The sequence below is a fragment of the Fundulus heteroclitus genome, unplaced genomic scaffold (assembly GCF_011125445.2).
Source record: "Fundulus heteroclitus isolate FHET01 unplaced genomic scaffold, MU-UCD_Fhet_4.1 scaffold_53, whole genome shotgun sequence".
NCBI classification, from domain to species: domain Eukaryota; kingdom Metazoa; phylum Chordata; class Actinopteri; order Cyprinodontiformes; family Fundulidae; genus Fundulus; species Fundulus heteroclitus.
The window spans coordinates 1957090-1978138 of NW_023396956.1; the positions used below are offsets into that span (position 1 = coordinate 1957090).

A 21049-nucleotide genomic window follows, 5' to 3' on the forward strand; every position below is an offset into this window, starting at 1 on the left:
ATTATATAGCAGGCACAGGAAAAGCAGTTGAAACACAACACAGAAGACACACCATGCATGTAGCAGCAACATATGGAGCCTACTGACAAAGCTAGGGCCAGGAAAGGCATAAAAAGGAAAATTTGTGTTTGGGACTTTGATCTGCCAATCACTTTCTAAAGAAAATGGATTTAGATGTGTTCAAATGTGGAGGTTTCTCTATACCAGAATAAACAACCAGCTGTCCTTCAGAAAGTGCCCCTAATTATAGAAGCACATCAGCACATACTCAGTCATAACCATTGTTCCCTTTGCAGAGCAACCTGGTCCTGTGACCGACTTCAAAGCCCAAAAGACCACCAAAGACTCCATCACTCTGGGCTGGAAGAAACCCATCAGTGATGGGGGGAGCTACATTACCTCTTACATCCTGGAGCAGAGCGAAGGAGAGGAGAAGTGGAAGCAGATTATGAAGGGCAAGAACACCACCCACACCATCAGCGAGTTGGCAGAGGGAAAAGAGTATTTATTCAGGGTCAAAGCCCTCAACGAGTCTGGGGAGGGACCGCCTACTGACCTCGCTGTTGTTGCCAAGGATCAGTTTGGTGAGGAAATGTCCTGAATAGCCTCCATGGCACATTTATTCTTTTAGATACACTTACTAGGTTTTCTAATCTGAAAAATCCCTTTTAACAGACGTGTTTTTAACAATTACTCATTTGTAACATTTCAGTGCTGCCTGACTGCAATTTGAGCAGTATTCATGACGGTTGCTGCGTAGTGAAGGAGGGCACCACCATGCGGATCAATATTCCCATCACCGGAGTGCCGTACCCCACCGCCACCTGGAAGAAGGGTGACATGGGGCTTGGCGACACTGGTCGCGTATGTGTTGAAGCCTCCCAGGGTGTCACCACCCTGCTGATCAGAGACTGCCAGAGAGGAGACGCTGATACCTACGCCATCAATGTCAGGAACAGCGCCGGCTCAAAGGACTGCAAGTTCCAGGTCAAGGTTGTTGGAAAGCCCGGAATATGCACTGGGCCCATCAAGTTTGATGAGATAACTGGTGACGGCATCACCCTGGAGTGGGCGCCGCCCAAAGACGACGGAGGTGCTGAGGTGTCGAACTACATTGTTGAGAAGAGAAGGACGACAGACAACAAGTGGGCCACAGTGGCTTCAGCCATCCAGAAGACCACCATGAGGGTGATCAGACTCCATGATGGAATCGAGTACATCTTCAGAGTATGTGCTGAGAATAAGTACGGGATCGGAGAGTATCTGAGGTCTGACCCAGTCATTGCCCAGCATCCTTTCAGTGAGTATAAATCTGCTCTTAGAATCAAGCTTACTTGTGAAGCCCTTCATTTTTCTTTCTTTGATTGCAACAAATGTCAGCAAAACTTTTGCAAAATGTTTGACTGTATATCAGATTTTGCTGGAGCAGAGCTAATTTGCAGAAAACTGGACCCGCTCTGATCCAGGATTTTTTGATTCTGGTTATATTAAGGATTGTTGGGAACAGATATTATCCAGTCAAAAGATTATTAATTACATACTGTATCTCAGCCTTCACTTTTACCAGGTGCACGGCAACTAAATGTGCTGAAACGAAGGAGTTGGGGCTCAATGGACATCTAAATTTGGTCATAGTTACATTCAGATGTCAACTCTTTAGCTTTTTTTTGAGCAAAAGATAGATAAACAGACAGAGTGAGACATATATAACAAATTCATTGCAAATTTAGTAAGAAACCAAGAATTCACAATGAATCTTCATGCACACGGTGCATAACAAAATTGATTTGGTGGCATATTTTACTAATAGTACAAGTAAGTGGGTGGCATAATGGGGGAATCCTAAAATCACTGACATTAGTTTTTTTGTAACAATAAACTTGAGTTTCTATAAGTAAATTTCTACTTCTTTCCTCAAGATGTACCCGAGGCGCCAGCTCCTCCTGAGATTGTGAGCATTCGACATGAATCAGCCATTCTGACTTGGGCTGACCCAAAAGACACCGGTGGCTCGCCAATCACTGGTAAAATACTGTAATTAATCTCTCTAAATAGGTAAACAAATGTCAACCCGCTTCATTAATTATATATAAAATTTTTGTTTTAGGATATTACCTTGAGTTTAAGGAGAGGAACAGCCTGATGTGGAAACGAGCCTGTAAGACTCCTTTGAGAGTAAAGGAGTGTAGAGTTACGGGTCTAACAGAAGGACTAGAGTATGAGTTCAGGGTGTTGGCCATGAATATGGCTGGCCTTGGAAAGGCAAGCAAAGTCACTGAGGCTGTCGTTGCCCTTGATCCGATTGGTGAGTTCAAGTCTTTTCCCTAAAGTAATATATTATACAGTGGAAGCGCTAAATATGTAAATTACATTGTAATGGAACTGACTTTGCTTTGTTTTATTACATTTCTTTTGTGTTATTTATTTCTTTAGATCCACCTGGCAAACCGGATGTGATTAATGTTACCAGGAACACAGTCACTCTAATGTGGACCGCTCCTAAATACGATGGTGGCTATAAACTGACGGGCTACATGGTGGAAAAACTAGAGAGCGGTGGAAAGACATGGATGAAAGCCAATCATGTAAACGTCCAGAGCTGTGCTTTCACTGTCCCAGACCTGACAGAAGGAGCTCAGTATCAGTTTAGAATCAGGGCCAAAAATTCTGCTGGTGCTGTCAGCGTTCCTTCAGAAGTTACCGAATTCCTAACCTGCAAGGATGAGTACGGTACGTAATGAAAACGTTAAGAGTCAAGTTTTCCACCAAGTTTTAAATGTACACATATTGTTCAACTTCTTCTTGTCCTTAACAGAGCCTCCATCTATCACTCTTGACCAAGAGATGAAGGATGGTGTATATGTCAAAGCAGGAGACACAATTGTTATCTCAGCTGCTAAAATTGTGGGCAAACCTCCACCAACTGCTTTCTGGTCCAAGGGAGGCCGCGAGTTCAAGAACTCTGACATTGTCACTGTTACTAGCACTCCAACTTCTTCAACGCTTGCCATCAAGTATGCAAGCCGGAAGAATACAGGAGAGTACACAATCACTGCTAGCAACCCATTTGGTATAAAGGAAGAACACATTAAGGTGAAGGTCCTGGATGTTCCTGGACCACCAGGCCCTATTGAAGTTAGTAATATCTCAGCTGAGAAGTGTACCCTGACCTGGCTTCCTCCTGAAGAGGATGGAGGCTCCTCTATAAAGTCCTACGTCCTTGAGAAGAGAGAGACTAGCCGCCTACAGTGGACCAAAGTGGCTGAAAATATCATGGACTGCAGACATGTGGCCAGCAAACTCATCAAGGGCAACGAGTACATCTTCAGAGTGTCTGCTGTGAACCAGTATGGCACAGGAGACTCTAGCTTGTCTGGTCCTGTCAAAATGGTTGACAGCTTTGGTAAGTTTTGTTTCAACATATCGTCAAAACATTTATAAAATGTGTGATGAGATGTTGGGAATATGCATAATCTTCTTAATGGCTATGAATTTTTCCCCCCCTTCAGGTCCACCAGGTCCGCCCTCAGCCCCAGAGGTTGATACTGTCAGTCGGAACGCTGTTACTATTTCATGGAAGAGACCTGTACAGGATGGAGGAAGTGACATTAGAGGATATTGTGTTGAAAGGAAAGAAAAGAGAGGAATGAGATGGGTGAGAGCCTGTAAAAGGACAGTTCCTGACCTCCGCTTCAAGGTGCAAGGCCTGACTGAGGGAGTAGAGTATGAGTTTAGAGTCACGGCTGAGAATAAAGCTGGATTTGGGCCGCCAAGTGAGCCATCCCACCCTGTAATGACCAAGGATATTGTATGTAAGTAAAGCAGGCTTGCAAAGAATCTTAAATGCTAACATATAGTGCTGTCAAAAAGTTTAAGAATATGTGAAACTTTGTTCTAGAAATGTGTCCTTTCATTCATCTCACTAACCTCTTGTTTTTATGTTTTTTTAGATCCACCTGGTCCTCCGTCCAACCCTAGAATTACAGACACTACAAAAACTACAGCATCCTTTGCTTGGGGCCGCCCTCATTACGATGGTGGTCTTGAAGTAGATGGGTACATCGTTGAGTATAAAAAGGAGGGTCATGATGACTGGGAGACAGAGACACAGTACCCAGTTAAAATTACTGAATATGTTATAGGTAAACTTCAAAAAGGAGGCAAATACCACTTCAGAGTGAGTGCTGTAAACTCTGAGGGAGTAGGCGAGCCTGCAGAGGTTGAGAAAGTGACAGAACTGGTTGACCAGGAGACAATGCCAGACTTTGAACTGGATGCTGAACTCAGGAAAACCCTGGTGGTTAGATGCCGTGCTTCTATCCGTCTATTTGTTCCCATCAAGGGCCGTCCTGTTCCTGAAGTCACCTGGAGCAAAGAAAATACCAACCTGAAAGCACGTGCACACATTGATACAACAGAGTCCTACACTCTACTTGTTATTCCTGACTGCACTAGATATGACGCAGGAAAATACCATCTCTCTTTAGAGAATGTTGCTGGTAAGAAGACAGGATTTGTCAACGTCAGGGTTCTGGACACACCTGGGCCCCCAGTCAACCTTAAACCAAGAGAGATCACTAAGAACAGCATAACTCTCCAGTGGGAAATCCCCATTATTGACGGAGGGTCCAAGATTCATAACTACATAATTGAAAAGAGGGATGCCACAAAGAAGGCGTATACTGTCCTTTGCACCACATGGCAAAAATGTTCCTTTAAGTTTCAAGACCTTGAGGAGGGAGCCTACTACTACTTCCGTATCTCTGCTGAAAATGACCTTGGTGTGGGTGAGCCTGCTGAAACCCTTGATCCCATAAGGGTGTCCCAGGCCCCCTCTCCTCCAGATAACCTGTACGTTACGGACATGACTTCTGACAGTGCGAGCCTTGCATGGACAAAGCCTCTTCATGATGGCGGTAGCTTGATTACTGGATATGTCATTGAGGCTCAAAGGAAAGACACAGATCAATGGGTCCACATAACGACCATCAAGGCTCTGGATTATACTGTGACAGATCTGGTCGAGGGTGCTGAATACACCTTCCGTATAATGGCTGTCAATGCATCAGGTAGGAGTGATCCTCGGGAGAGCCGGCCAGCTGTGATAAAAGAGCAAACTTCTGCTCCATCTTTTGACCTGAGAGGAGTCTACCAGAAAACTGTAATTGCCAAAGCAGGGGATCGCGTTAAGGTGGAGATTCCAGTGTTGGGAAAACCCAGGCCTGTTGTTTCCTGGAAGAAGGGAGACATAGCCCTCAAAGAAACACAAAGAATAAACATTGAAACCACATCAACATCAACTATCCTCAACATCAGTGAGATTAAAAGAACCGATGAAGGCCAGTATTCCATGACTGGAAAGAATATGCTGGGCACATTGACAGAAACCATCACAGTCCTGGTCCATGACATTCCAGGTCCTCCTACTGGTCCTATAAAGCTGGATGAGGTCTCATGTGATCACATTATCATGTCTTGGGAACCACCGGAGAATGATGGAGGTGTTCCCATCAACAATTATATTGTTGAGATGCGAGAAACTACGGGAACTTCTTGGGTGGAATTGGCAGCTACAGTTATTCGCACCACATTCAAAGCAGCACGACTAAATACTGGTACCCATTACCAGTTCCGTGTCAAGGCGCAGAACAGATATGGTGTTGGACCTTGTCTTCTCTCTGAACCAGTGGTAGCTGCCTATCCATTTGAGGTACCAGGCCAGCCTGGCATGCCTGTGGTCACGTCTTTCAACAAGGATTCAATTACTCTTAGCTGGAATGAGCCATCCTCTGATGGAGGAAGTCCTATTCTTGGTTATCATGTGGACAGAAAAGAGAAAAACAGTATTCTGTGGCAGAGGATCAACAAAGCACTTGTTGTTGGAAACATCTTTAAATCAACAGGCCTTGTTGATGGCATTGCATATGAACACCGTGTTATTGCTGAAAACATGGCGGGTCTCAGCAAACCTAGCAAACCCTGTGAGCCTATGTATGCTTTGGACCCAGTTGACCCACCAGGCCGACCTGTGGCATTGAATATCACCAGACATGAGGTGACATTGTCATGGACCAAACCGGAAGGTGATGGAGGATTTTCTATTACGGGATACACAGTGGAGAGGAAAGAGATGCCTAATGGACGCTGGCTTAAAGCAAATTTCCACAACATTCTAGAAACCATGTTCACAGTCAGTGGTCTGATCGAAGATGCGACCTATGAATTCCGCGTGTTTGCTCGAAACTCAGCTGGTGCTATTAGTGCTCCATCTCAGCCATCAGAAGCAATCACATGCAGAGATGACATTGAAGAACCAAGGCTTGATGTGGATGCATCATATAGCAGCAATGTTGTTGTGATGGCTGGAGAACCATTCAAGCTGGAAGCCAATGTGACTGGCAGGCCAATTCCTTCTTTAGTATGGACCAAGGAAGGAAAGGAACTGGAGGACACAGCCAAAATAGAGATAAAGACATCAGACTTCCACACAACTCTGATCAACAAAGATTCTCTAAGGAGAGATGGTGGTGCGTTTACCGTGACTGCAAGCAATCCTGGTGGATTTGCCAAGTTCACTTTCAATGTCAAAGTACTTGACAGACCTGGACCACCTGATTCCCTCTCAGTTACTGATATTGCTGCAGAGAAATGTGTGCTGAACTGGCTACATCCAACACATGATGGTGGAGCCAAAATTGAGTACTTTATCATACAGAGGCGTGAGACCAGTAGGTTGGCATGGACAAATGTGGCCACAGACCTTCAAGCAAACAGGTTCAAGGTAACAAAGCTCCTTAAAGGCAATGAGTATGTTTTCAGAGTCATGGCTGTCAACAAGTATGGTGTAGGTGAACCCCGGGAATCAGAACCTGTTACTTGTGTCAATCCTTACGGTCCCAGTGACCCACCAACAGAGCCTGAGGTCACAACTATCACCAAAGACTCTATGGTTGTCTGCTGGGAGCGTCCTGAACATGATGGAGGCAGCAGAATTAATACTTATATAATTGAAAGAAGGGATAAGACAGGCTTACGCTGGGTCAAATGCAATAAGAGAACTGTAACTGATTTGCGATTCAAGGTCTCTGGTCTCACACCAGGTCATGAGTATGAATTTAGAGTCTTTGCTGAAAATAACGCTGGCCTAAGTCAGCCTAGCCCTTCCAGTCCATTCTACAAAGCTGTTGACACCATCTTTCAGCCTGGACCCCCAGGGAACCCAAGAGTACTGGACACCACAAAGTCTTCTATTACAGTCGCCTGGAACAAGCCTGTATATGATGGTGGTTCTGAAATTACTGGCTACGTAGTGGAGACTTGCCTGCCTGAGGAGGATGAGTGGACAATTCATACTCCTAAGAAGGGATGGACGGCCACATCATTTACCATCACCAATCTGAAAGAAAACCAGGAGTATAAAATCAACATCTGTGCTACAAATTCTGAAGGAGTGGGAGAGCCTGCTGCTGTTCCTGGAACCCCTAAGGCTGAAGACAGATTAATTGCTCCAGAAATTGAACTTGGAGCAGAGTTACGTAAAGTAGTTTCCATTAGGGCCTGTAGTACACTCAGACTTTTCGTCCCTATCAAGGGAAGACCAGCTCCCGAAGTAAAATGGTCAAGAGAGCATGGAGAATCCCTGGACAAGGCTAACATTGAAATCACCTCATCATTCACAACTCTTCAGATAGACAATGTTGACAGGTTTGATGGAGGTAAATACTTGGTTACAGTGGAAAATGCCACAGGCAGTAAATCAGCTTTTGTTAATGTTAGAGTGCTAGATACTCCAGGACCACCCCAGAATCTCATTGTAAAGGAGGTCACTAGAGACTCAGTTTCCCTGGTTTGGGATGCGCCTCTCATAGACGGGGGCTCCAGAATCCGCAGCTACATTGTGGAGAAACGTGAGTCAACCAGGAAAGCCTACTCAACTGTGTGTGCCAGCTGCCACAAGTCTAGTTGGAAAGTGGGAGACCTGGAAGAAGGAAAATTGTACTTTTTCAGAATACTGGCTGAAAACGAGTTTGGTATTGGTCTCCCAGTTGAAACTGTTGACCCAATCAAGGCATCAGAAAAGCCTCTACCACCAGGAAAAGTAACTCTCCGTGAAGTTACCGGAACCAGTGTCACACTGACTTGGGAGAAACCAGACTATGATGGAGGAAGCAGAATTACAGGCTATAATGTTGAGATGCAATGCAAAGGAAGTGAGAAATGGACCCAGGTGATGGTGGTAAAGACAAATGAGGCTCAGGTAACTGGACTAACATATGGAGAGGAGTATATGTTCAGAATCTCTGCTGTCAACGAAAAGGGTGTTAGTGACCCCCGCCCTCTCAATGCGCCTGTGGTGGCTAAAGATTTATTGATACCCCCAGCCTTCAAGCTGCTTTTTACCACATTTAGCATGCTGGCAGGAGATGATATCAAGATTGATGTACCCTATGTTGCCTGTCCTAAGGCTACAGTCACTTGGCTCAAGGATGGTGTTGCTCTCAAAGAAACAACAAGAGTTAATACTGAAGCCACAGATAAAAACCTTCTTCTCATCATTAAGGAGGCTTGTAGAGATGATGTGGGCAAATATACTATAAAACTAAACAACACAGCTGGGGAGGCTGTAGCGGATATCAGTGTTGTTGTCTTAGATAAACCGGGTCCCCCAACTGGCCCGATCAAGCTGGATGATGTCACGGCAGACAGTGTAGTCTTGTCTTGGAATCCACCACAGTATGATGGGGGTTGCTCAATCAACAATTACATTGTAGAGAAGAGAGACACATCAACTACAAACTGGCAAATTGTGTCTGCTACAGTAGCTAGAACAACCATCAAGGCAGCTCGTCTGAAGACTGGTTCTGAGTATCAGTTTAGAATTGCTGCAGAAAATAGATATGGGAAGTCATCATTTCTTCTCTCTGAAAGCATTATTGCTCAGTATCCATTTGAGGTGCCCAGCTCACCACGATCCGTTGTGGTCCAGTCAGCCACCAAGGAGACCATGGCTGTTGTGTGGGATAAACCCAGCAATGATGGTGGAAGCAAAATTCTGGGCTACCACTTAGAACTTAAAGAGAGAAACAGCATTCTCTGGGTGAAACAGAACAAGCAGATAATCCCAGAGACCAGATTTAAAGTTGTTGGTCTGGAAGAGGGAATTGAATATGAGTTTAGAGTGTATGCTGAGAATATTGTTGGGCTCAGTAGACCCAGTAAGGTGAGCGAAATGCAAGTTGCCAGGGATCCTTGTGACAGACCAGGCAAACCAGAGGCTGTCATTGTAACAAGACACCAGGTGACACTGAGATGGACCAAACCTGAGTTTGATGGTGGCATCAAAATCACTGGTTACGTTGTGGAGAAAAAGGAGGCAAGTGGCCGTTGGATGAAGGCCAGTTTTGCCAACATTATTGAAACTGAATTTGTTGTCACAGGACTTACTGAAGATCAAACGTATGAGTTCCGTGTCATTGCCAAAAATGCAGCAGGTGTCTTTAGTGAACCATCTGATTCTACTGGATCCATCACAGCCAAGGATGAGATTGATCCTCCAAAGATTGATTTAGAATCCAAGTACTCCCAGGTTGTGGTTGTAAATGCTGGAGAGACATTTAAACTTGAGGCTGGTGTTTATGGTAAACCTGTGCCGTCCGTACACTGGATTAAAGAGGGCAGTGAGATTACAGAAGCAGCTCGTGTAGAAATTCGTAATACCAATTTTTCTGCTTGTTTAATTGTTAAAGAAGCTATTCGTGTTGATGGAGGTCAGTACACATTGCTGGTAAAGAATGTTGGTGGAGAAAAAGTTGTTAACATTAATGTCAAGGTCTTGGATAGACCAGGTCCACCAGAGGGCCCCATTTCTATCTATGGGGTCACCAGTGAGAAATGCTCAATTTCTTGGAAATCTCCCTTGCAAGACGGAGGTAGCGATGTCTCCCATTACATTGTTGAGAGAAGGGAAACTAGCAGACTTGTATGGACAGTAGTTGAACAAAAGGTTCAGACTCTGAATCTGAAAATCACCAAACTCCTTCCTGGTAATGAATACATATTCAGAGTGATCCCTGTCAACAAATATGGTATTGGAGAGCCTTTGGAATCTGAGGCAATGGTTGCAAAAAATCCATTTGTCCCACCAAGCCCACCAACAGAAGTAGAAGTCTCCTCAATTACTAAGGACTCTATGGTAGTTACCTGGGAGAGACCAAATAATGATGGCGGCAGTTCCATTCAGGGATATGTCATTGAGAAACGTGATAAGGACGGTGTAAGATGGACTAGATGCAACAAGCGCAATGTGACTGAATTGCGTTTCAGAGTGTCCGGCCTCATAGAAAATCATAGCTATGAATTCAGGGTAGCTGCTGAGAATGCTGCTGGAATTGGCACACCTAGCACTCCAACAGTGTACTACAAAGCACTGGATCCGGTTTTCAAACCTGGCCCACCCAACAACCCCAAGGTAGTAGACACCTCTAGGTCCACTGTATCCCTTACATGGGGTAAGCCCATATATGATGGTGGAAGTGAGATTAAAGCTTACATTGTTGAAGCATATAATGTTGCAGCTGAAGAGTGGTTCATGTGTACTCCTCCCTCTGGAATAACAGACACAAAATTCACTGTGAAAAAGCTTCTGGAGAAACACGAGTACAAATTTAGGGTTTGCGCAATCAACAAAATTGGTGTTGGTGAACATGCTGATGTGCCAGGTAAAATCCTTCTTGAGGAGAAGCTTGAGGCTCCTGACCTGGAATTAGATGCTGAAATGAGGAAAATGATTAACATCAGATCCGCTTGCACTCTCAGGCTATTTGTCCCCGTGAGAGGCCGGCCAGCTCCTGAGCTGAAATGGGGAAAAGCTGAGGGTGAGATTAAGGAGACAGCCCAAATTGACAACACAGGAAGCTATGCATCACTTGTCATCGAGAATGTTGATCGATTTGACAGTGGAAAGTACACACTGACTGCGGAGAATGCCAGTGGAGTCAAGTCAGTGTTCATCAGTGTCAGAGTCCTGGACTCTCCTAGTCCACCCACTAACTTAACAGTTAAAGAGATCACTAAGAACTCTGTCACACTCTCATGGGAGCCTCCACTTCTGGATGGTGGTTCAAAGATTAAGCATTATATTGTTGAGAAGCGTGAAAGCACAAGAAAAGTTTACTCTACCATCACAACATGTAACAAGATGTCATGGAAAGTTGAACCTCTTCCAGAGGGTGGAATCTTCTTCTTTAGAGTCTTGGCTGAGAATGAATATGGCGTGGGTCTCCAAGCTAAAACTATGGAGCCAATCAAAATATCTGAGAAGCCTCAACCACCTGGTAAGGTTAGTGTTCTAGATGTCACTCGCAGCACCGTTACTCTAAAGTGGGAGAAATCTGAACATGATGGTGGGAGCAGAATCAGTCATTATGAAATTGAAATGGCCCCTAAAGACAGTGAGGCCTGGACTGTGTGTGCCAGTGTGAAAGGCCTGGAGACAGTAGTGAGCAACCTTCTCAAGGGAGAGGAATATCAGTTCAGAGTTGTTGCTGTGAATGAAAAGGGTAAAAGCGACCCAAGACAACTGGCTTACACTGTTGTAGCAAAGGATCTTATCATTGAGCCTTCTGTAAGACCCAAAGCAAGTTCTTACAGTGTTCAAGTGGGAAATGACCTCAAAATAGAGGTTCCAATTGCTGGTCATCCAAAACCAACAATCACCTGGACCAAGGATGGAGTGGCACTTAAACAGACAACCAGAGTTAATGTCAGTGACTCTGCACATCATACCACTCTAACCATTAAGGATGCCACCAGAGATGATGGTGGTATGTACACAATCAACATTACCAATAACTTGGGTTCCAAGGATGCCACTATTGAAGTCATCACCCTGGATAAACCAGGACCACCAACAGGTCCGGTCAAGATTGAAGATGTCAGTGCTGAGAGTGTCACTCTTAACTGGGAGCCTCCTACATACACAGGTGGCTGTCCAATCTCCAATTATGTGGTGGAAAAAAGAGACACAACTACAACTAATTGGGTCGTTGTGTCTGCCACTGTGGCAAGAACAACTCTGAAGGTGGCCAATCTAAAGACTGGTGCTGAATACCAGTTTAGAATCTATGCTGAAAACAGATATGGAAAGAGTTATGCGATTGATTCAGAACCTGTTTTAGCACAGTATCCGTTCCAGGAACCCGGACCACCAGGAACACCATTTGTTTCCTCATACACTAAAGACTATATGGTGGTTGAATGGCATAAACCCCCATCTGACGGAGGCAGTGCCATCTTGGGCTATCATTTGGAGAGGAAAGAGAAGAATAGTATCCTGTGGACAAAGATCAACAAAATGCTTATTCAAGATTGTAAATACAAGTCTACTCCTCTTGAGGAAGGCATTGAGTACGAGTATAGAGTATATGCTGAGAATATAGTTGGCATTGGAAAATGCAGCAAAGTTTCTGAGGTCTACGTAGCTCGTGATCCGTGCGATCCTCCTGGCCGTCCAGAGGCTATAATTGTAACCAGACACTCAGTGAAGCTGAGATGGACACCACCACAATATGATGGTGGAAGCCTTGTAACTGGCTACTCAGTAGAGAAGCGTGACCTTCCAGAGGGAAAATGGATGAAGGCTAGCTTCACAAACATTATTGAACATGAGTTTACCGTCACTGGCCTTACAGAGGACAGTAAATATGACTTCAGAGTGATTGCAAGGAATGCTGCTGGAGCTGTGAGCAGGCCTTCTGAAACCACTGGATCCATAACAGCTAAGGATGAAGTGGAGCCACCCAAGTACGAAACTGATTCTATGTACAATCAGACCATTGTCATTAATGCTGGAGAAACCTTCACCCTGGAGGCTAGGGTGGAAGGAAAGCCTATCCCAACAGCTCAATGGTTCAAGGGAAGTGTTGAAGTTGAAAACTCAGCAAGAGCTGAAATCAAAAACACAGATTTTAAAGCATTGCTTGTAGTAAAAGATGCCATCAGAGTGGATGGTGGACAGTACACTTTGGTTCTGACAAATGTTGCTGGAACTCAGACCGTCCCATTCAGTGTGAAGGTTCTGGACAGACCCGGTCCATCAGAGGGACCCCTCACAGTCAGTAACGTTACTGAGGAGAAATGCTCACTCTCATGGCTGCCACCGAGACATGACGGAGGAGCTAGCATTTCTCACTACGTCATTCAAAAGAGAGAAACTAGTCGCTTGGCATGGACTGTGGTCTCCAGCGATTGTGGAGCTACAATGTTCAAGGTTACCAAACTTTTGAAAGGCAATGAGTACATCTTCAGGGTTATGGCTGTCAACAAGTATGGAGAAGGTGAGCCTCTGGAATCTGAGCCTGTTATCATGAGAAATCCTTTTGTTCCTCCTGGTGCACCTCGTGAACTAGAGATCACCAATATTACCCGGGATTCAATGACTGTCTGTTGGAACCGCCCAGAGTCTACAGGAGGAAGTGACATTGTTGGTTACATTATTGAAAAGAGGGACAGAGCTGGAGTGAGGTGGACCAAGTGCAATAAACGCAGAGTGACAGACTTGCGATTTAGAGTAACAGGACTCACTGAGGATCATGAATATGAGTTCAAGGTATCTGCTGAAAATGCAGCTGGAGTGGGCCAGTCAAGCCCACCTACACCCTACCTCAAAGCCTGTGACCCCACCTTTGAACCAGGCATTCCCACCAATGCCCATGTAGTTGACACGACAAAAGACTCCATCAGTATAGCTTGGCAAAGGCCTATATATGACGGTGGTTGTGAAATCCAAGGATATGCTGTTGAAATTACCAAGGCTGACGAGGAGGAATGGACTATATGCACACCACCCACTGGAGTGAAAGATCCCAAGTTTACCATCAAAAACCTGATAGAACACCAAGAATACAAGGTCCGTGTCTGTGCTATCAATAAAATTGGTGTTGGTGAGCCCACAGAAATCCAGGGAGTTGTTATCCCTGTAGTTAAAATTGATGCTCCAGAGATTATTTTAGATTCAGAGCTCAGAAAGGGAATAGTTGTTCGTGCAGGAGGCTCAATGAGAATCAGTGTTCCTTTTAAGGGTCGTCCCACTCCTGAAGTAACCTGGGCCAAAGAGGATGGTGAGATGCCCAGTAAAGTACAGATTGAGACTGGTGAAGACTACACACAGCTCTCCGTTGACATTTGTGATAAATATGATGCTGGAAAATACATCCTCAATGTAGAAAACAGTGCTGGCAGCAAATCAGCTTTTGTCTCTGTTAAGGTTCTGGACACTCCAGGGGCTCCATTAAACCTAAAGGTGAAAGACATAAAGAGGGAGAGTGTCACTTTGACCTGGGAACCCCCTGTTATTGATGGTGGTGCAAGAATAAAGAATTACTTGGTTGAGAAGCGAGAGTCAAACAGGAAGGTTTACTCTAATGTAGACAATAAATGTACAAAGACAACTTACCGTATCACAGGTCTTACTGAGGGAACGGTTTATTACTTTAGAGTCTTAGCAGAAAATGAATTTGGTGTTGGACAACCAGTTGAAACAATGGAATCTGTTAAAACATCTGAGCCACCGTTACCCGTGGGTAAAGTTACTTTGACTGATGTCACAAAAACCACAGCCTCACTCTCCTGGGAGAAGCCAGTCCATGATGGAGGCAGCAGGATCATTGGATACTACATTGAGATGCAGCCTGTGGGCTCAGAAGAATGGGTGGTGGCTACCACAACCAAAACTTGTGAGGGCACTGTAACAGGCCTCAGTGCAGGACACGAGTACCTTTTCAGAGTATCCGCCTACAACGAGAAGGGCAAGAGCGACGCCAGGGCTCTGGCTGCACCGGTTACTGCTAAAGATGTAACTGTAGAGCCCGGATTCAAGATGAGATTCAACACATACAGTTTACAACAAGGTGAGGATATGAAGATTGAGATTTCAGTACTTGGACGACCTACTCCAAAAGTTGAATGGAAGAAGGAGGGACAACCTCTTAAGGAGACAACCAGAATAAATGTATCCGGCACACCATCATCTACAAAGTTGGTTATCAAGGATGCCAATAGAGAGGATGCTGGTAAATATACTGTAACAGCCACCAGCAGCATTGGGACAGCTACAGAGGAGATTACTGTTATTATTCTGGACAAACCTGGACCTCCTACAGGCCCTGTCAAGATTGAGGAAGTGAGCTCTAATTTTGTTACTCTGTCCTGGGAACCACCAGAGTATACTGGAGGCTGTCAGATCAACAACTACATTGTAGAGAAGAGAGACACCACTACTACGGCGTGGCAGATTGTGTCAGCTACAATTGCCAGGACAACCATCAAAGTCAGCAATTTGAAGACAGGCACTGAATATCAATTTAGAGTGTCAGCTGAGAACAGGTATGGAAAGAGTTCAGTGATTGTCTCTCCAGCTGTTGTTGCCAAGTATCCATTCAGTGAGCCTGCTGCCCCAGGAACACCGGGTGTTACATCTGCAACCAAGGATAGCATGGTTGTTGAATGGAAACCTCCCACCAACAATGGAGGTAGCCCAATTATTGGGTATCACCTGGAAAGAAAGGAGAAAAACAGCCTTTTGTGGGTTAAATTAAACAAGCTTCTAATTCCAGATGCACGATTCAAAACTACAGAGTTGGAAGAGGGTATAGAGTATGAGTTTAGAGTTTATGCTGAGAACATTGCTGGTCTCAGTCCAGCTAGCAAGGTCTCAGAAAGCACAGTAGCCAGGGACCCATGTGATCCACCAGGCACTCCTGAGGCTATTGAAATCACCAGAAACCATGTCACACTTCAGTGGACCAGACCCCAGTATGATGGAGGTAGTGCAATCACTGGATATTTGATTGAGAGGAGGAAGCACCCAGATATGCGCTGGATGAAAGCAAGCTTCACCAACATCATTGATACCCAGTACACTCTCACTGGTCTTACTGAGGACTGTGTGTATGAGTTTAGAGTCATTGCCAGGAATGCTGCTGGTATTTCTAGTTCCCCATCTGAAAGCACTGGAGAAATAACAGCCAAAGATGAAATTGAGGCTCCAGATGCCACCATGGACGCCAAATTCAAGGATCTTACAGTTGTTCATGCTAGTGAGACATTTACCATTGATGCAGATTACACTGGTAAGCCCCTGCCTGAGATCACATGGTTAAAGGATGGGAAGGAAATTGACAAGACAACTCCAAGAATGGAAGTCAAGACCACACTCACACGCACTATCCTGACAGTTAAAGAATGCATAAGAGTCGATGGTGGCCACTTTGTTCTCAAACTTGTTAATGTGGGTGGAGTCAAAATGATCCCAGTTAACGTAAAGGTTTTGGACAGACCTGGTCCTCCAGATGGACCATTAGAAGTCAAAGGAGTTACATCTGAAAAATGTTATCTGCACTGGAACCATCCCTCACATGATGGTGGAGCTAGCATCTCTCACTATATCATTGAAAAGAGAGAGACCAGTCGTTTGTCATGGACCATGGTTGAGCCGAAGATCCAGGCAATCAGCTACAAAATTACAAAACTGCTCCCTGGAAATGAATATATCTTCAGAGTTACTGCTGTGAATAAATATGGAGTTGGCGAACCTTTAGAGTCTGAGCCAGTTGTTGCTCGTAATCCATTCACCACTCCCAGTGCGCCCTCCACCCCTGAACCCAGTGCTATCACTAGGGATTCCATTGTGCTTACATGGGAGAGGCCAGAGAATAATGGAGGAGCTGAGATTGAAGGATATGTACTTGAAAAACGTGATAAGGATGGTGTCAGATGGACCAAGTGCAACAAGAAGAGACTAACTGACTTGAGATTCAGGTGCGGTGGTCTCACAGAGGGCCACTCCTATGAATTCAGGGTCTCAGCTGAAAATGCTGCTGGTGTTGGAAAGCCCAGTGCACCAACACAGTATATCAAAGCTTGCGATGCCACTTATCCACCAGGACCACCAAATAACCCCAAAGTCACTGACCATTCCAGCACTACTGTCTCCCTCACCTGGTCCAGACCTATCTATGATGGTGGAGCAAAGATTACTGCATATGTGGTTGAAATGAAGGAAGCATTAGATGATGAATGGATTGTTTGCACACCTCCTACTGGTGTCCAAGACACTCACTACACTGTCAAGAAATTAAAAGAGAACGCAGAATACAATTTCCGCATATGTGCCGTAAACTGTGAGGGACTAGGGGATCCTGTGGACCTGCCAGGATCGGTGATTGCTGCAGAGAAAGTGCAGGCTCCTGAAATTGAACTAGATGCTGATCTGAGAAAGATGGTCAATGTCCGTGCCACTGCGACACTACGTCTTTTTGTGACTATCAGAGGAAAGCCTGAGCCTGAGGTCAAATGGTCAAAGGCTGATGGAACTCTAAATGAGCGTGCTCAGATTGAAGTCACAAGCTCTTATACAATGCTTGTGATTGAAAATGTTGACAGATTTGATACTGGCAAATATGTACTGACCCTTGAGAACCTCAGTGGCTCTAAATCAGCCTTTATCAACGTTAGAGTTCTGGATTCCCCCAGTGCGCCAACAAACCTGCAAGTTAAAGATGTAAAGAGAAATTCTGTCTCTATTTCATGGGAGCCTCCGCTTATTGATGGTGGAGCAAAAATATCCCACTACATTGTGGAGAAGAGAGAGCAGAAGCGAATGGCTTTCACCAGCGTTAGCACCAACTGTGTAAGGAACTCTTACATTATTTCTGACTTGCAGGAGGGAGGTAGATACTTTTTCCGTGTGTTGGCTGTAAATGAGCTTGGAGTAGGTCTGCCGGCTACCACAGATCAAGTCAAGGTTTCAGAGGCACCTTTGCCTCCTGGTAAAATCATTGTGGTTGATGTGACACGTCACACAGTCACCCTGTCATGGGAGAAACCTGATCATGATGGAGGCAGCAAAATAACAAGCTATATTGTGGAGATGCAGCCCAAAGGAGATGAAAAATGGACAGTGTGCAGTGAAGCCAAAGCACTAGAAGCCACTATTGATGGACTCATTACTGGTGAAGAATATGCCTTCAGAGTAACCGCTGTGAATGATAAGGGTAGGAGTGATCCCAAACCTTTGATTACGCCTGTGGTAGTGAAAGACATCACAATGGAGCCCACCATCAACTTGCTGTTCCATACATACAGCATAAAGGCAGGAGATGACTTGAAGATCGATGTTCCTTTCAAAGGCAGACCTCAACCTGAGGTATCCTGGAAGAAGGATGGCCATGTGCTGAAGCAGACAACTAGGGTAAATGTTCTCAATTCAAAGACCTCATCCAAGATCATCATCAAAGATGCCACCAAAGACGATGTAGGAAAATATGAGATCACTTTGACTAATTCAATTGGCACAAACACTGCTGAAATTTCTGTAATAATTCTGGATAAACCTGGCCCACCCAGCAACATTAGGATGGATGAGGTGAGTGCTGACTTTATCTCTCTGTCCTGGGATGCTCCAACCTATGATGGTGGGTGCCAGATTAACAACTATGTCGTGGAGAAGAGAGACACTACTTCTACTACATGGCAAATTGTCTCAGCTACGGTAGCCAGGACATCAATAAAGGTTTCCCGTCTCACTCAGGGCACAGAGTACCAGTTCCGCATTGCGGCTGAGAACCGTTATGGCAAGAGTCACGCAGTTGATTCAGCTCCTGTTGTTGCACAATATCCATTTGAGCCTCCTGGCCCTCCAACCAATCTTCATGTTGCCCATGCCACCAAGACTGGCATGCTAGTAGTATGGGGCAGACCTGCCAGTGATGGTGGAAGCCCTGTCATTGGTTATCACATCGAATGCAAAGACCAAAGCAGCATTTTGTGGACCAAAGTCAACAGAGGTCTGCTGACTGAAAATCAGTTTAAGATGACTGGCACTGAGGAAGGTCTGTTGTATCAGTATAGAGTGTATGCTGAGAATATTGCTGGTATTGGTCCATGCACTAAGCCTAGTGAACCAGTTGCAGCCAGGGACCCATGTGAATCTCCACGTAACCTTAAGGTCACAAACATTACAAGAAACTCAGTTTCTCTTTTCTGGGACGCACCTGAATATGATGGCGGGGTGAAAATTGTTGGATACATAGTAGAGCGGAAAGAGCTCCCAGATGGCCGTTGGCTAAAGTGTAACTTCGCCAATTTACAGGAGACTTACTTTGATGTCACGGGTCTTACAGAAGATTCACAGTATGACTTCCATGTAATTGCAAAGAATTCTGCTGAGATGTTGAGCGCCCCTTCAGAATGCACTGGTCCTGTTACGATCAAAGATGATGTAGAGACTCCAAGCATTACCTTAGAGGACAAGTTCAGGCAATTGGTTGTCATTAAGGCCGGAGATATAATTAGAATTGATGCTGAAATTACCGGACGTCCGATCCCAGTGGTCTCATGGTCTAAGGATGGAAAAGATATTGAGGCCAAGGCCAGGTGTGAAATCACCTCCACCAACTTTACAACCACTCTGATTGTCAGAGATGCTATCAGGAGGGACTCTGGACAGTATGTTTTGACTTTGCACAATGTCGCTGGAACCAGGTCTGTAGCTATCAACTGCAAGGTTCTGGACAGGCCTGGACCAGCTTCAGGACCTTTGGCAGTGTCTGGTGTTACAGGAGAGAAATGCACTATAACATGGGGTCCACCTCAAGAGAATGGTGGAGCTGAAATCATGCACTATATTGTGGAGAAACGTGAGACAAGTCGCCTTGCCTGGACCGTTGTTTATGGTGACATGAAGGCAACTACTTGCAAAGTTACTAAGCTGCTGAAAGGAAATGAGTACATTTTAAGGGTCAGGGGAGTTAACAAATATGGCGAAGGTGAGTCTCTGGAGAGTGAGCCAGTAAAAGCTTTGGATCCTTTCACTGTACCTGCAGCCCCGACTAATGTCCAGGTCACCTCAGTCACTGGTGAAGCCATGACAATCTGTTGGGAAAGACCTGTTTCTGATGGTGGCAACAGTATCGCCGGGTATGTAATTGAAAAGAGAGAGAAAACTGGCCTCCGCTGGTGCAGAGTTAACAAGAAACCTGTCTACGACCTCAGAGTCAAAGCATCAAACCTTCGTGAGGGATGTGAATACGAGTACAGGGTGTTTGCAGAGAATGCTGCAGGACGTAGTGCTCCTAGCACCCCTTGCCCACTCACCAAGGCCGAAGACCCACAGTTCCTGCCCTCACCTCCTGCTAAGCCCAAGATCATTGACTCAACAAAGACCACAGTTACACTGGCATGGAATAAGCCACTGTTTGATGGTGGAGCACCTGTGACTGGCTACAGAGTAGAATACAGAAAGTCATTAGATGATGAATGGTTCATTGGAGTCCACAACACCAAGAATACAGAGTTTACAGTGGTGGGACTGACGCCTGGGGCTGAATATGTGTTTATTGTCAGATCCATTAACAAAATTGGGGCAAGTGAGCCTAGTCCTGAGTCTGACAAACAAGTTGCTAAAGAAAGAGAAGAAGAACCAGTCTTTGAAATAAGCAATGAGATGAGGAAGACTCTTGTTGTGAAAGATGGAAGCTCATTTACGATGACAGTACCCTTCAGGGGCAAGCCTGTTCCCACTGTTAGTTGGGCAAAGGCTGACGTTGACCTTAGAGTGCGTGCTGTCATTGACACCACGGATACCTTCACCTCAATCACCTTAGAAAAAGCAACACGCAGTGACTCTGGAAAATACACTGTCACCTTGTCCAGCATTGCTGGAACCGCCTCAGTGACGCTTAACGTTAGAGTTCTTGACTCACCTGGACCCCCTGCATGTGTAGAAGTTAAGGAAGTGACTAGGTCATCTGCTACAGTGACTTGGGACACTCCAGATAATGAAGGAGGAGGACCAGTCAAGAATTATCTTGTTGACTACCGAGAAGCAAGCAAAAAAGGCTGGAGTAGGTTGACTGACACCTGTCACAGGCTGACGTACAAGGTGTCTGACCTAAAGGAAGGAGAAGTCTACTATTTTAGAGTTACAGGCGAGAATGACTATGGTGTTGGTGTTCCGGCTGAGACCAAAGAGGGAACCAAGATCACAGGTATT

At 45.1% G+C, this 21049-nt stretch overlaps 1 protein-coding gene across 1 annotated transcript in view; it reads left to right on the forward strand.

The window, feature by feature from the left end:
- The window catches only part of ttn.2 (titin, tandem duplicate 2), a 212363-nt gene that overhangs the window by 161325 nt on the left and 29989 nt on the right, over nt 1–21049 (forward strand). Inside the window, 8 exon segments of the mRNA XM_036132592.1 lie at nt 297–584; nt 713–1300; nt 1920–2024; nt 2108–2305; nt 2434–2730; nt 2816–3403; nt 3510–3812; nt 3951–21044. Coding sequence (XP_035988485.1) covers nt 297–584; nt 713–1300; nt 1920–2024; nt 2108–2305; nt 2434–2730; nt 2816–3403; nt 3510–3812; nt 3951–21044 — 19461 coding nt within the window.